A 16901-nucleotide genomic window follows, 5' to 3' on the forward strand; every position below is an offset into this window, starting at 1 on the left:
GCACCTTGGTGAGTACAGGAGCAAAAGAACAGCATTGTGTAGAATATTTATTGCCAAGGATGTAATTGTGAACTAAAGGCAAATGCTAATTCCCATTTTGGGGTATTTTTCCTTAACCTTAGGGGGCTTTGGATTTAGAATCATAGAATCATAGAATGGTTTAGGTTGGAAAGGACCTTGAAGATCATCGAGTTCCAACCCCCCTGCCATAGGCAGGGACACCTCCCCCTAGACCAGGTTGCCCAAGGCCACGTCCAGCCTGGCCTTGAACACCTCCAGGGATGAGGCCTCAACAGCCTCTCTGGGCAACCTGTGCCAGTGCCTTACCACCCTCAAAGTGAAAAACTTCCTAATGTTCAATCTGAACCTGCCCTCTTCCAGTTTAAAGCCATTCCCCCTCGTCCTATCGCTACAAGCCCTAGTAAAAAGTCCTTCCCCAGATCTCCTGTAGGTCCCCTTTAGGTACTGGAAGGCCACAATAAGATCTCCCCAGAGCCTTCTCTTCTCCAGGCTGAACAGCCCCAACTCTTTCAGCCTTTCCTCATAGAAGAGGTGCTCCAGCCCTCGGATCATCCTCATGGCCCTCCTCTGGACACGCTCCAGCAGGTCCATGTCCTTCTTATGTTGGGGACTCCATTTGGCTGTAAACCTGGTGATGTTTCCAGGAATAAGCTCCTATTCCCAAACTTGTTGTAACGAGGCTCACATTAGATAAGCTTGTAAAATAAAGCAGAACATTTGCATGTGTGCCCTCTTTATAAATCAGGGAGAATGCATCGCCAGGCATCGTACCAGGCATTACTCCTTCACCCCGATGGATGACTTCGGATGACTACAGGAGCAGGTCTATGGAAGCCAAAGTGAAGTTTTGTCTAGCCAAGTATTTGTAATCCACTCTCAGATCCTCAGCTCACTGTCAGGTGTCCAAAGCACAGAATCCAGTATCATTTAAGAAAAGTAAGCCATTTACTTCAGAAACCCTCATGGCTGGCTTGAATTCTTCACTATTTTTCCTCCACAGAAGTAAATTCTGTGCTTTAGGTCAGCATGACTGTGAACTCATGTGTTAACATGGAAGAGACGTTTGTGTGCAAACGTCATCCTGGATATGCCCAACAACATGATAGCAATATGTGTGTCTTGTGAACTGCAGTGATTAGTTACTGCAGTCAGGTGAGGTGTGAAGAGAATAAGAAAATGCTCACGGGTCCTTTTTAAGATCTTTCTGAGCTATGCAGACCTATGTTACTAAAGTCCACCACAAGCCAGGCCTAGTGAAGTAACGCTATACTGAGATCCCTGATCCAATAGAGAACTAAAGCATCATCTCCAATCCAAATAACTGGGAAAATGTGTTCAGTGAAGGTGTCTAACACAAAGGCAGTGCTTACCGTTAAACATCTGTATCATTGCTATGTGCTATGTAAACTGCAGCAAACCTGATACTGATGTATGCTGGTATGTGGAGATATGTAGAGACTTCCCCCTTCCATACGTGTACACTTTCAGTGATCTGTTCGATAAAATGTCCTCTTTTAATAAGAATGTTACTAAACAAAGGACCAGTGTTGCACCAGAAAAACCCAACAACATTGTCCACTTGACATCACCCAGTTTTTAGAAGATACTTTTGTTGCAAGAGAACCCTTTTGCACATCATCTAAAATATTGGCAGCATTTTTCCCTGATGTACTTATGACATATTTTTCCAAAGGAACACTCAGTCACTGAAATTAAAAAAAAAGTTGATAGGCCAGGCAGTAATTATTTTTAAATAAACTGTTTGTGGTAAAGCCACATCTAAGGAAACTTGGATGTGTTGCAAGAGCTCAGAACTTTTTAACAATTACGGTTGTTGAATATGTAAAAATTAATATATCCCAAGACACTAATTGTTTTTAAAAATACTGACTCTTCCCCTGTCCCTTCCCATTCTTACTTTTTTTTTTACACATGTAATGAAGTACACATGATGACCAAATTTACAGTTGTACTAATTGCTAAAGCCTGGTAATTAGCAGCTTTGTGATTACTCCAATCTTTGAAAGAGTGTGTTAAAAGATTCTCCATGAGAACCCAAAGTATTTAAATGTTAAAATTCACATTTGTGTGGGTGTTTGTATTGTAAAAGATGGTGCCAAACAGATGCAATTTTTCACAGAGAATACTGGGGGGGTGGGGGGGGTATTTTCTTCTTATTTTCCACATTTTTTGTGTGCTCTGAGAAGTTACACAAGCCTCTTCATAATGATGTAAACTCTTGGAAAAAGGAGAATGTTCCAGCTGGAACTTGCTTTAGCTAGTAAAAACTGACACCTCGGCTTCACTTGTTCAAGCCAATGTTATCTCTATCTATGTATAATGGTAAATCTGGAACAATTACTGCAAACTTGTTGCTTAGTTAAATAATAAACAGCAATATTTAGAACAAAGTAATTTTACATTAAGTACGGAATTAATTTTTTTTTGTAAACAGCTGCAGACATGCCTGTTCACATCTGTAAATGATTTGCAAATAGAGACATATGAGACTGTGTTTGTGTCTGAGAGAACTCCACTACTTTTGATTAAGTTAAGCTAAAGTGATTTGGGTCTATATAACTAAAAATAGCCATTAGCAAGTCGGCAATAAAATATTATGAGGAAGGTCAGTATAAAGCTTTTTTTTCCTAAAATGTGCTTTTTCTATACTTACAGAGTCAGCAGATTACATAGGACATCTGCAAGTGCACATATCTCTACCTACAGCTTTGCTGTCCATTCTATGAGACAATATAATTTTTAAACAAATTCACACCTCTCTCTTCCTTCCCCCACCCTTCATCTTTCACTCAACCAGCTGCAAAAAGACTAAAAAAATATTCCATTTTATCTTATTTGGAATTGGAATAGGAAAATCAAAGAAAAGGAACATACTAAGACACCTTCACACTTATAATTTGTATCTGTCCCCCACTAGGCTTTAACTGCTTGAACCTGCTGGCAGGTTTAAATTGGTGATTTCTCATCATCTTGAAAAAGAGTTTACTGTTTGTGAAAAAATCTGAAAGCCATAATTTCTATTTCAAGAGTTACTAATATTCATACTTTGTCTCTGAGAAAATTTTGTGGTGAACAAAACAGAGAGTCGTGCTTTTTGGAGAAAGAGAGCATGATTCTGCAGGTAAGTCCAGGTGGGATTTCAAGGTTCTCCCTTCACTCCACTTAGCATTAGTTTCCCTTTGTGACTTTTGGCAAGGGAGATATGTACTTCATCGAGTTTTTTATTTGCCAAGTGGGGTTTTTGTATTAACAACACTTAGGTGTTGTTAATTAAATCAGGTTACTTAAATAGGTGGGGATACTGCCTAAATAAAAAGCTGTACTGATCTATTTTCCTTGCTCTGCAAAGGCATCATGTACTAACTACAGTGTCATAGCGTATGTATCTAAGGTTCCAATGTGATTTCTTCAATTGTTAACACAAATCAATAGGAGTGGACCACTGTGCTGAAAGCAACCATGGCTGCGAGCAACTATGCCTAAATACTGATGTCTCCTATGTCTGTCAGTGCTCTGAAGGATTTGTCATCAATGAGGACCTAAAAACCTGCACACGTAAGTCTTGCGAGAACCTCCTTGATCTCAGCTCACCTAGGAAATGTTCCTGTTTTCATACAGAGAAGAGGACACATCTTTGATTTATTCTTACAATCTGCGTTTCAATAATACTTTCATAACAATTCGAAAGCAGAAACAGACAGAAAATGGACTTAGGAAATAATATTTGTCAGGATAACTGTAAATCCTCACATATTCAGAAAACTTTTGGAAGATCTGTTGATCCCCGTGTGTTGAGGACAGTTTTCCAGTCACGTAACAAATGTGTCTGACTGACAGGTCATCTTGACAGCAGTGCCCCCAGGCAAACTGCATCAGGTTACCTGGGGAAGAAGTGAGAGTCCCACACTGAGCTTTACATTTTGCATGGGAGCCCTTAATAAGTGAAAAATGTTGTCCTGACAGTTCTCCACCCTTTATAAATCTAATGATTATGGAGAATCATTGCAGTTTCGCGAATAACTGAATTGCCTCCTTCGCTGGAAAAATAATATACAGAAAGGGCTCAGAAAAGAGGAATGTGAATGCAATTTGCCTGTTGACTTTTCCTGGACCTTTTGATGAGAGGGTTTTGGCCACTTTTTCTACAGATTTTGGAGGTACATTATCTTTCAAGCTTGTTGAGTGTTGGAGCTGCTCGAGAGTTTGCTCCTTTTCTTGCACTCAGGTACCACATTTTTAACAGAAGTCAAACTGCAAGTGATCAGTCACAAAAATTATCTATGGAGAAGTGTGACAAAGCGGCAAAGGCAATTTGTCTTTGTCTTTAACTTTGTCTTTGCCACCATACTAACCTTTTTAGTGCCATCCAGTACCTTGTCAGACTTTGCTTCTGTCTGCCACTGCAGGTCTCTAGAAAGGGGCAGACAGTAATGCAAAAGCAGAACTAGTGTACATGTAACAGCAATAGGGTCTACTAGAAACAATTCATCTAGACATTTACCTAAAAGAACCACTGGAAATTTAGAAACAGCCAAACTATGGAGTTTTATCAACTTGCAAATGGAAAATCCCTTTTCCTTTGTAGTAAAAAGAGATGTTTTTTTCACTCTTGAGTTATTTTCCTCCAGGCTGTACGGTGAGACCTATCAGCAGCATTAAAACAGTGCTGTGGCTTCTGGAATCCTCCTGTGTGATGAAACTGACCTCTTTTGAATAGCTCCTCTTCTTGCCAGCGTACACCTCTCCTCATATATATTTAGGAAAGAGATTTGTCCTATTCCCGAGCTACAGATGAGTTGTTGAAACCTCATGGACATTTTTAGGCTATCATGAAAAGAGTTTGGGCACTTTGGGATTTCCTGAATGAGTAGCTGAGCAGTTGAATGGAAGGGATTAGCAGTTAACATATACCACTCCTACTGGGAAAACATCTGGGAATCACAATTCTGGTGTCATATACACAGGCACAAGTATCTTAAGACAGCTGTGGGAACACCTGAATGGTAAACAGATTTCTACTTTGAGAAGTAATTACAAAAATATGAATGACACTGTGTATGTAGCCAATAGCCAGTAGCAAGTGCTGCCTGCAGGATCCCAGGGGTCCTATGTCTTTGTATTACAGAGAAGAAACACATAGAAAATTTGAGATTAAAAATGGACCCTTTTTGACAGTGCTTGTCATTTTCAATTCTCTGCAAAAGCTTAAATAGTCTAAGATAAAGCTCACTGAGGTCCCTGAGAGGTTTTCTGCTTGCTGCCACACAGAGCAGCTGGGTCAGGCACACAAGGGAGTTCTGGGGACTGCCACCTTCACATCAGGCCATTTAGAGACTGTATTTAAAGAAGAATGTTCACAAGGTAGCTTTTATGTCTTTGCCACTGGTGTATATAAAATCATTGCTGAATTGTTTTAGTTTGTTTTTTTTTTAAAATTCAATTTGTAACTACTGAGACGTAGACTCTGAGCTATGCTAAGCATAGGAAAGTATGATTTCGTAACTTTACTTAAAGCAACGAATGTAAAGTGCACTACAAGGCCCTCTTACATTTTATTGAAGCTATATGTATATCATCAGATAAGGAACTGGATTATTGTTTAAGCAGATCAATGTATTTATATTTACTTGCTTATGTGCCATTCAGATATTAGAGATGAAAAATAATTGATTCATTATTTGTTAAATTTTTTTAATAACTTCAATTGCTCCTGCAGGAGTTGACTATTGTGCTCTGAGTGATCATGGCTGTGAACATTTGTGTGTAAATGGTGACAGATCTTATACCTGTCAGTGTTTTGAAGGATACAGGCTTCGTAACGATGGGAAAACATGTAAACGTAAGTTATTATTTGGCAACTCAGAGTTAGATTTTTGTTACAGACTTAGAAGAAATCTGTAAGGTAGGATTTGATTGCCTAAATGTTGCTGTCCAATGTAATTTTAAATGCTCAAGGATTCCAAAAGTTCATAGTTTACCCTTTGGTGTGATATTTGCCAGAAGTATGTCAATATCTTGGGTATGCTAAGGCACCTAAAGTGGTACTTGATGCCTACTTTTAGGCACCTGAATCACACCCTAAATGTCTGTCCTATTTCAAAAGTAGCCCTGAAATTTGACTGTTGTGGATCCAAAACTATTTTATTTTGACTTACATCTTTATATGGGACAACTGTAAATTTCTTCTGAAATCAAGGCAAAAATATGTAATATTTCTAAAATCTTATACAGCATGAAGCTTGCAATAATTAATGGAAATTTCATTTTGCCCAGCATGAAATAAGGATGATTGCAAAAGTGATATTGTAATTGCATTACACATTTGACTACATTGTGCAGTTATGAGTGGCAGATAGCAAGAAAAAATTCGTTGTAAATTTTTCTCCATTTTTATAGCTTTGATCACCATGATCAAAGAAGAATCATGGATAAGTCTCTGAAAAATACACAGGCATTAAGTATTTTGTCGCTGTAAATCCCAATAATATCCATAGATCTTATCAATATCTGCTGTGAAAAAACAATTGCAGAAAAAAAAAATAAAGTCATCCAAACATTACCATGTCAAATGAAAAGCTCCTTATTCTCAGTTTGTGTATCACAACAACACTCTACATTGTTAGTCCATGGAAGCAGAGAGAAATTCTGCATGTCTCAAAAAGTACTGATACTCTAAAAGCAAATTAATGTTCTGTCTATGCAGAAGTCCAGAGGGATCTAGGTAGATTGGAGCATTGGGAAATGATTAATGGGATTAAATTTAACAAGTTGAAATGCCACATTCTGCACCTAGGACAGAGTAATGCTAGGCACAAGTATAATTTGGGAGAGGAGTGGCTGGAGAGCAGCCTTGCAGAAAGGGATCCGGGGGTGCTGGTCGGCAGCAGACTCAATGCGAGTCAGCAGTGTGCCCTGGCAGCCAAGAGGACAAACCCCATCCTGGGGTGCATCAAATGCAGCACAACCAGCCGGTCAAAAGAGATGATTATCCTGGTGTATTCAGTGTGTTGGTGTAGCCTTACCTCGAGCACTGTGTGCAGTTCTGGGCCCCACAGTTGAAGAACGATGTGAAGGTCCTTGAATGTGTCCAGAGAAGGGCAACAAAGCTGGAGAAAGGGTTGGAAGGGATGTCCTGTGAGGAGTGGCTAAGGTCTTTGGGCTTGTCTAGTTTGGAGAAACGGAGGCTGAGGGGTGAACGTTACTGCTCTCTACAGCTTCCTGAGGAGGGGAAGTGGAGAGGGAGGTGCTGATCTCTTCTCCCTGGGATCCAGTGACAGGACATGTGGGAATGGTTCAAAGCCGTGATGGAGGAGGTTTAGACTGGACATTAGGAAGCATTTCTTTGCTGAGAGGGGGTGGTTGATCACTGGAACAGGCTTCTTAGGGAGGTGGTTGATGCCCCAAGCCTGTCAGTGTTTAAGAGGCATTTGGACAATGCCCTTAACAACATGCTTTATCTTTTGGTCAGCACTGAATTGTTCAGGCAGTTGGACTAGATGATGGTTATACATCCCTTCCAACTGAAATAGGCTATTCTATTCTATTCTATTCTATTCTATTCTATTCTATTCTATTCTATTCTATTCTATTCTATTCTAAGTCCTTGCAGGAAAATAAATGGTATGGGGAAGAAAGTGAAAGTAAGATATTAGTTTATCTGACATTAATTTATAGATTTGATTTTATTTTGAAATATGAATTGTATCTAAATTCTGTATCAGAAAAGTCCACTGAACATCTGCTTGCCCAATTAAAGCTGATCATTTTCCAGAATTTCACAGCAGGATCATACAATTTGTCTTTCTTGCTACCCTTAAAACACTACTTACACCAAACTTTTGTAACCCTACTTTAGAGAAAAATGACAAACACCTTCTGAACTTAAGCACAGAGGCAAAAAAAGCATAAGTGTTTCAGGTTTGAGCAGGTTCATTACTGAAGGTAAAAAGATAATGATAGGAAGATGTGTTTCTCACCAGAAAGTTTAATTGAAATGTGGATGTGGGATTTAGATGCCTTTTGAAATCCCTGTCTATCACTAATCTGCATGCTAGGGACAATTGAAATTCTACAAATTCTAGAACTGGAACAGTGCACTTTTCCTTAATAGTATGGCTGTAAAATTAGCAGAACAAAGGTGTACCTTTTTGTTGCAACGAAAAAAGACAGCAGGTGCTAGAAATGATTTGCAGTGTACTCGCAAGGACAAGAACATTCAGTACCTGGGAACTGTGAGACTTTGAATATCTTGCCCTTAACTAACATAATTTTTTATCTGTTAAATTATTCCCAGGTAAAAATGTCTGCAAATCAGTCAACCATGGCTGTGAGCATATTTGTGTTAGTGCTGACAATTCCTACATCTGCAAGTGTCGTGAGGGATTCGTATTGAGAGAAGACGGCAAGACGTGCAGAAGTGAGTAACTGCTGTCTATTATTTTTGCATGTGCGTCAGGCAAGGAAAAAGAACTGGAAAAAAAACTCTTCATTTTGATATCTACTTTTTTTTTTTTTAACATGTTTTCATTCAAAACCTACATTTATATCGATCATTCCCAGGACAGGACATCTGCAAATCAGTCAGCCATGGCTGTGAGCATATTTGTGTTAACAAAGATGACTCGTATGTTTGCAAGTGTCATGAGGGTTTTCTGCTCAGAGAAGACGGGAAAACATGCAGAAGTAAGTACCCTGATAATTAGTCATAGACTTCTATCTACAGGATGTAGACTTGTGGAAGTGTTCTAACAAATACAACGACAGTTTACTGTTATAATATAGGACTAGTATTATTATACATGCCTGAAGCTTGTAAAAGACTCTGTGGACAGAAATAGTGTATTTTAATAGCCAAACTGATATGACTGGAGGCAAAAAAGACTCACAGTTTTTCAGGTACCAAGAGTTAGAAGCGTTTGCTGCCTAAATTTTTTTCCCATTTCTTCCAATGATACCAGTAGACCTAGTAAAACCTATTACTTCTCCCTGCATGATACATTCACTGTAGGTGTGCTTTAACCAAATATCATCAACTATTCTCAGATAAAGACATTTGCAGTTCAGTTGACCATGGCTGTGAACATGTTTGTGTTAATGCTGATGAGTCATACATCTGCCGGTGTTATGAGGGATTTGCGCTAAGGGAAGATGGAAAAACATGTAGAAGTAAGTATTCTTATGTTTAATAGAAGATTTCCTTTATAATCTGTGCATTCATAGACATGTTTTAAATACTGGTAACATTTTTTTTTTCCAGATAAAGATGTTTGCAATTCTGTTGACCATGGCTGTGAGCACGTTTGCGTGAATATTGATAGTTCATACATTTGCCAGTGCTATGAGGGTTTTATATTGAGGGAGGATAAGAAAACATGTAAAAGTAAGTTATTTTATGTTACTATATTTTTTGCACTTGGAGGTCTACTGAAGAAACATATTGTGTAAGACATAGGCCTTCTTATAGGGGATTTTGCCTGACAAAAAGGAGGATAAATTCTTTATTTACTACGAGTTTATTACTTCTAGTCTTTAAAGTTTTGGAAATGTTCTCCTTCATCAAACTGTAGTAAATAAAATCTAAATTATTCCTAGATAAGGACATCTGCAAATCAGTCAGTCATGGCTGTGAACATCTTTGTATTAATAATGACGATTCATACACTTGCCAGTGCCATGATGGATTTGTACTAAGGCAAGATGGGAAAACATGCCGAAGTAAGTAGTTTATAAATAAAAGAAGAAATTTCATTTTCCTTTTATGAGGGCATTATTCACTGATTCATAGTGGTCAGCACAGAATATTGTTCTCTATAGATCATAAGACTTCTATGAATTAATTATTGTTTGAACTAAAGATACATTTCAGAAAATCAGCCAATTTTAAGGTTTGAATGTAGCTTTTAAAATGTGAACTCAATTTCTAGATGAAGTATGTTGAGTTTTAATCTTGAGCATAGGAGACATTGCTGCATTTTACTTTGATGGGTTGAAATTGTAATTGCCAGTGCGTTGTTCTGTGTATATTCATGCAGATGATGACTTAACCTGTTCCTGAACTTAACCTCTTAGCATGTTCTTCTGTAAATGAAAAGCAGCTGAAAATTGTTCAGGCTCTTCAGATGTTTTCTAATCTTTTCATAAGTCTCTTCTTGCTCCCCTAAAATCTCTGCTATTTATCAGTATCCTTGTGGGGGCACCAGAGTGGTACAAAGTCTTCTAATAGGAGACACAGCAGGGTCCAGGGTAGAGGAACTATAAGCCACCTAATTCTTATTTGAATCTACCTATCTTTTTTTTTATATTTTATCTTTTTTTTATCTGTCTTTTTTATGAATAAAGATAGCGTTAGTATGTGACCAAAATATTCTGCTAGCGCTTATGTTCAGTTAGTTATCTACCATGATCATAAGCTGTTCAAGATTCTCAGTCACACAGGTGTCCCACATCCTGTAAGTACAGCCTTCATTCTTTGTTTCTAAATGTATAAGCTTTATTCTGTCTATTTTAAAGCTGTTATCCAGCTTGCAAAAAGATTCATGTCTCCTTATATCAGCAGCTGCTGTATTTTTTTTTTTTTTTGCCATTCTCTCAAAACTGGAGTAACCTACAAACTTTGTCAGTGATTATTTTGTATTTTCTTTTGGGTTGTTTATAAAAACGTTAAGTAGTAGAGGAACAAGGCAAATTCATAGAAAGAAAGCCACTGCATGTTCCCCCATTTACAATTTATTCTGAAGACATCTCTAGCCAGTGTTAATCCATATAATGTTCATTCTGTAGTCTGTTTTCTTGTTCACAGTAAATACCAAGATTGCTACCTTACTGAATGCTCCATTGTATAAATAGCATGAGCTTTATGAACCAGTCTCATAATCAATTAAAAAGATATTTATTTAGTTTCCTGAGATCTATTTTTCCATAACACCAAATTAATTGATGTTCTTTTTCTTTGATTTTACTCTGAATCAAGTTCCACATTACCTATTCCATTATTTTAACACAGATCAATGTCAAGCTGACAGCTTTACAATGAACTACTCATCCTTTTCAAACACTGGAACAATAGTATTTTTTTGGTATGTGTGCATACACTGGGGATGGAGCTCAGTGTTTTGGAGCTTCCTCGGAGTTCTAGGAGTTACTGAAATATAACACTAAGCATCCAAGGTGTTCTTCAGCCAGGTCTTTTACAACTCTTTGCTTCAAGTTGTCTGGAGTTACTGATTTAAAAATGCGTGTGTTCAGTAGGTGCTGCGTGACCTACTTCTCAGCTGATGAAACTCTTCACTCCAAGAATATAATCAGTAGCCTATATCATAAGTTCAGATCTGAATACACTAAATATTTTTAACATTGCTGCATAAGACTGGCAACCCTACTATTTTTATCTATTAATTAACAATGCATTCTTAGAATGCTTTTTGTTCCTAATAATCTTTAAATAAGTTACTCATACTATTTTTTATTTTGTTGGCCATGCACCCCCTTGTCTTTTATTATTTTATTGTTTTCAAATTCCTAATATTTTTATATTCAGTAAATATTGTGAATGTACCTTTCTTTCAATCTTTGTTCAAATCTTGTAGCTGTTTTCAATTTCAATTTGTAGATGAGGTTGCTTTTTTAACTACTCTGGCATTCTTTTTAGATTATGGGACTACATTTTTGGGGGGTATCTAGTAAAATAACCTTAAATACACAATAATTCACTTTGGGTTTGTTGGTGGTTTTTTTGATTATTATTATTATTATTATTTCCCCCCATCCCAAAATACTCTGGCTCATATTTGCTTTCAGCTGTGTAAAATTCATCCTTTTGAAGTAATAGCCATCTCTGCTGCTGGTTTGTATTTGATTCTGTTTATAAACAACAAATGTGTCTCAGTTGCACACAGCTGTGTATAAGCAGATGTTATTTTTTATTTATATGATATATTTTTCTTTGTCTGCTATAATGGGATCTAGTTCAGATTGCCATGTCTTAAATGTAATACTTGTTTAGTTAGAAGATTGTCCTCTGTAGTAAGTTTTTTGAATTTTTGTGTTGGCAGCATGAGACCTCCAGGTAATTTGGACCAGATTGAAGTTCTTGTAAAAATATGGTTTTATTCCCTACACATTTAACCTAAGTATTTTGCTGAAGAGTCAATCTGAACTTGGCTGTCAGTACTGTTCTACTTTCTGTGTAAAGGTAGTTCTCCACTAGCAATTGAGAATATTTTCTTTTGTGTTGCAGTGAAAAGAAACAGGGAACGCTGATAGATGGCTCCACTTCTGCACTTTCTCCCTATCTATCCTTCTTGAAGAGGTTTTAACCAACTGGTTTTAACATTGCAGTCATACAAATGCTCCCATCAATTTTCAGCAATACCAGTTAGATTTTATTTATCATTTTAAATGAGTAGTTCCTATTTTTCTGGGGTTTGTTTATGCAGACTCGTGGCATTGATGTAAGGATGTTAAAGAATTATTTTGTGTCTTGTCCTGTGGTGTTTTACTTAACTTTGGTTTTACCAGCATGAATTTGTGCTAAATGACGGTACTAAATTATTCCCTCCTTTCATGCTTACTGTTCTTAACGTAAACTCCTCCTTAATCTACTCAGATTAGTCCTAAAACAATTTATTGTCAGTGGGAGGCCATCCAAACCATGTAATTCTTTTTGTTCAGATGGTAAAGAACTCATGCACCGTGTAAGGTAAGCTGTCTATAATTTAACTAGCCAGAGATTTGCTTTCAGTTTGCAGGCTTCCATCTTTCTTTGCTCCTGGGATTACCCCTACAGTCTTTGTATTTATAAGAAAAGTTTAACTAGCAAACCACATTAAGTATTATCTAACTATTCCCAGGCAAGGATATTTGCAAATCAGTCAACCATGGCTGTGAACATGCTTGTGTTAATGTTGGTGATTCATTTGTGTGTAAGTGTCAGGAGGGATTCCTGCTACGAGAAGATGGAAAAACATGCAAAAGTAAGTAGTCTGATATTTATCAGCATACTTTTTATCTGTGGCTTATGCTTGTGTAGAAATGCATTAACCAGCAAAAGCTGTCATCTGTTTTCAGATAAAGATCTTTGCAAATCAGTCAACCATGGCTGTGAACATGTTTGTGTTAATACTGATGAGTCGTATATGTGCAAATGTCGTGATGGGTTCCTACTGAGAGAAGATGGGAAAACCTGCAGAAGTAAGTAGCAAGAGAACTTAATTTGATGAATTACACATATAATTGAGGCCTCTGCTAATGTATGTTGACTACCAACTCTTCTGTTTGCAGACAAGGATGTTTGCAATTCAGTCAACCATGGCTGTGAACAAGTTTGTGTGAATACTGAAGATTCCTACATCTGCAAGTGTCATGAAAAATTCATACTGAAGGAAGACAGAAAGACATGTAGATGTGAGTAGCCTGAGCTATAGAAGTATGTTTTATTTGAGGCTTTTACGTGTTGTGGCTGTGAGTGTTTGCACATGTGTATGTTTGTGATTTCCAACTATTTGAGCTGGTTAATAAAAGATACCACCTCTCCCTAATGAACCTCACCTCACAAACTCAATCCACTCTTCTCAGATAAAGATGTTTGCAACTCAGTTGACCATAGCTGTGAACATATTTGTGTTAATACTGATGATTCCTATATCTGCAAGTGTCATGAGGACTTCACACTGAGGGAAGATGGGAAAACTTGTAGGAGTAAGTTGTTTAATCTTTGTTTTGTACTTCCCGATCTGTTAATGAAACATGGTAATGTGTTATTTGTGTCGTTAATCAACTTTATGGAAATGAGCTCCTTCATGGAAGATTATTGCCATAATTTTTATATTTTGTGAAAGTTATTTACCTAGTTAACTGTGCTAAATATAATTTTCATTATTCCAAGGTAAAAATATCTGCAAAACAGTCAACCATGGTTGTGAACATGTCTGTGTTCCAACTGGCGATTCATACACATGTCAGTGTCACAAGGGATTTATATTGAGGCGAGACAGGAAAACATGCAGGAGTGAGTAGCTGAAACTTTTATGGGGAATATGTTTTTTCAGTCATAAAAGAAATAACAGACTTAATTTCACTCAAAGCTTGTTCATGCTAGTTGTGCATTTGAGGAGTGGTCTAATAAGGAAATTGTCTTAACAATTCTCAGATAAAGACCCATGTAAATCCATTGACCATGGCTGTGAACATGTGTGCATTAATAATAACAATTCATACAGCTGTCAGTGCCATGAGGGTTTTGTTCTGCGACAAGATGGGAAAACATGTCGAAGTAAGTAACTCAATATGTCTGTCAGCCACTCTTCTCTGGCATTGCTACATAAACGAACAAAGTTGTACTCCTTTGTCATACATTCTTCAAATATTATGTTTGGAGTCTTTGAATGTATAAATATTAAATAGAATACATATAAATACTTCAATTTTTTCTAGATAAAGATGTCTGCAAATCAGTTGCCCATGGTTGTGAACATATTTGTGTTAATAATAACGATTCATACATCTGCAAATGCCAGGAGGGGTATGTACTAAAAGAGGATCAGAAAACATGCAGAAGTAAGTACATTTCATTTAGAAAGCATTTGTTTCTTTGATTTCTAAAATTACTTGACCTCACTTCAAATACCTTACTTTAAAAAAAGTCTCACTTCAAAAACGGTATAATATTTGAAAGCCCAAAGCATATGTGAGTGTGATGGAAAATGTCTTGAACAATTAACTTGATGCTCTTGTAAGCAAGAAACAATTGGAACAAATTGGAACAGTTGTTTTGGTATAGCGTCAAGTAGGATAATAATTTTTTCCAAACATCGGGGAAAAAAGCCAAAGTGAAATCTTATTATCAAGGAATGTGCACTTTAATCAGATTCATATACTGTGGAGCTTTTATCTTTATGTACTCCATTTTAAAATATCATTAATACTATTCACTTATCTTCTAACATGACATGCTTAGAGTATGACATGCATTTATCTCATCACCCCTTAATACTTGGTGGAGAAATTCTTCTACTGGAACTCAGTAAAAACATTTATTCTGCAAAAATGGATGCCTTAATTGGGGAGACTATTACTACCAAAAGAACAGTAACATGTTCCTGGCTGACCTCAATCCTAACTAAAACTATTCACCATGAACTGCTGCCCTGTCTTGACTTATGCAATGATACCAAGGTGGTTCTGATATTCCTATTCATTGTATTTCCATCACCTTAGTACCTGTGACACATCTTTTCCTCAAATGACTGCAGAAAGGAATTCTTGGACAGCAGTTTTAAAATAGAGCTATTGTCTAAGAAAAGCATGAGCTTTAAAGCTGAAAATTCCTTATTCCTACACTGACTTGGTAACAGACATTTTCAGTAATGCACAATTCTCTCTTGTATAGTGCTTAAGCAGTCTTACTATACAAACATCAGAGATGAGTGAAGGTCAAAGTTAATTTGGTCCAGACTAAGATGCAAATCTTACATTGCTTAGAATGGCAAATTCTCCCTGGAAGTTACATTGATCAAATAGGAGCTAAGCATCTCTGCAGCCAGCCCCTTGCACAAAGCACATTAATCTATGCCTGCTAGAGGCAATTGCTTTCCAGAATAAAAACAAACAAACAAACAAACAAAAAAAAAAAAAAAAACAAAAAAAAAAAAACAAAACCAAACACCTGGCAGAACCACTCTGCAGCTTTGAAGATCTTCTCCAGTACCTAAATTCCCTAACCTTGTCATTGATGCACAGTGCCTACAAACTGCTATGATTTTGCACATGCACTTGCCAAAAAGTGTAAGATCTCCAAATCTGTCAGTCTCCTGACAAGCTCCCAGCTTTAATGGGTTGTCGTGGCTTAACCCCAGTCAGTAGATAGGACCATGCAGCTGCTTACTCACTCCTGCTGCTTGGGGCTGAGGAGAGAATCGGAACAGTAAAAGTGAGAAAACTCATGGGTTGAGATAAAGACAGTTTAATAGGTAGAGCAAAAGCTGCAAACGCAAGCAAAGCAGAATGAGAAATTCATTCAATGCTTCCCATTGGCAGGCAGGTGTTCAGCCATCCCCAGGAAAGCAGGGCTCCATCACGTGTGATGGTTACTTGGGAAGACAAACACTGTAACTCTGAATATCCCCTATTCCTTCTTCTTCCCCCAGCTTTACATACTGAGCATGATGTCATATGGTATGGTCAGTTGGGGTCAGCTGTCCTGGCTGTGTCCCCTCCCAACTTCTTGTGCTCTCCCAGCCTGCTCGCTGGAGGGACGGTGTGAGGACCAGAAAAGGCCTTGATTGCGTAGCAACAACTAACACCACCAGTGTGCTATCAACACTATTTCTCATCCCAAATCCAAACCATAGCAATACAACAGCTGCTAGCAAAAAAGTTAACTCTATCCCAGCTGAAACCACAACATAGGTAAACCACAAAAGGTTAATTTCAGCAATACATAAGCCTTCTAATTACAAGATTGTTAGTGTTACAAGCAAAATAAACTTATATAAACAATTCTGATCCATGTTTAGCAGCTAGGCACATTTCTAGCATTTACTCTCTCACCTATTTTTTTTTAGCTGTTTTTCTGCAACTAGAGGTTTAAGTTTGTGCTGTAAAAAACAATTGCATTGTATGAATTTCATCTCCAGACTTGAACCTCATCATAAGCTCTAGGACAGGCTACCTAACCCTTCTCTTCTCGCTCAGCCTTCCACAAGCTTTGTTTTTTGCCTCACTGTTCCCTGCCATTCTAAATATGACTCCTAGATTTTCACCTTATATACAAGTGTGGCTTCACTGACTCATTTCTTTGTACCACCTTTACCTTTTTGCTACTTCTGCAACACAAATGCAGCTCCAGTGATTCTCTTCCACAT

At 37.5% G+C, this 16901-nt stretch overlaps 1 protein-coding gene across 1 annotated transcript in view; it reads left to right on the forward strand.

The window, feature by feature from the left end:
• The window catches only part of MATN2 (matrilin 2), a gene marked incomplete at its 5' end in the record, with an annotated part of 69445 nt that overhangs the window by 40239 nt on the left and 12305 nt on the right, over positions 1 to 16901 (forward strand). Inside the window, 14 exons of the mRNA XM_082479494.1 lie at positions 3475 to 3597; positions 5759 to 5881; positions 8336 to 8458; positions 8602 to 8724; positions 9085 to 9207; positions 9299 to 9421; positions 9634 to 9756; positions 12891 to 13013; positions 13108 to 13230; positions 13321 to 13443; positions 13615 to 13737; positions 13925 to 14047; positions 14189 to 14311; positions 14473 to 14595. Coding sequence (XP_082335620.1) covers positions 3475 to 3597; positions 5759 to 5881; positions 8336 to 8458; positions 8602 to 8724; positions 9085 to 9207; positions 9299 to 9421; positions 9634 to 9756; positions 12891 to 13013; positions 13108 to 13230; positions 13321 to 13443; positions 13615 to 13737; positions 13925 to 14047; positions 14189 to 14311; positions 14473 to 14595 — 1722 coding nt within the window. The remainder of the gene's footprint in view (positions 1 to 3474; positions 3598 to 5758; positions 5882 to 8335; positions 8459 to 8601; positions 8725 to 9084; positions 9208 to 9298; positions 9422 to 9633; positions 9757 to 12890; positions 13014 to 13107; positions 13231 to 13320; positions 13444 to 13614; positions 13738 to 13924; positions 14048 to 14188; positions 14312 to 14472; positions 14596 to 16901) is intronic.

Source organism: Vanellus vanellus (genome assembly GCF_965231255.1).
Source record: "Vanellus vanellus genome assembly, chromosome: 2".
Classification (NCBI taxonomy): domain Eukaryota; kingdom Metazoa; phylum Chordata; class Aves; order Charadriiformes; family Charadriidae; genus Vanellus; species Vanellus vanellus.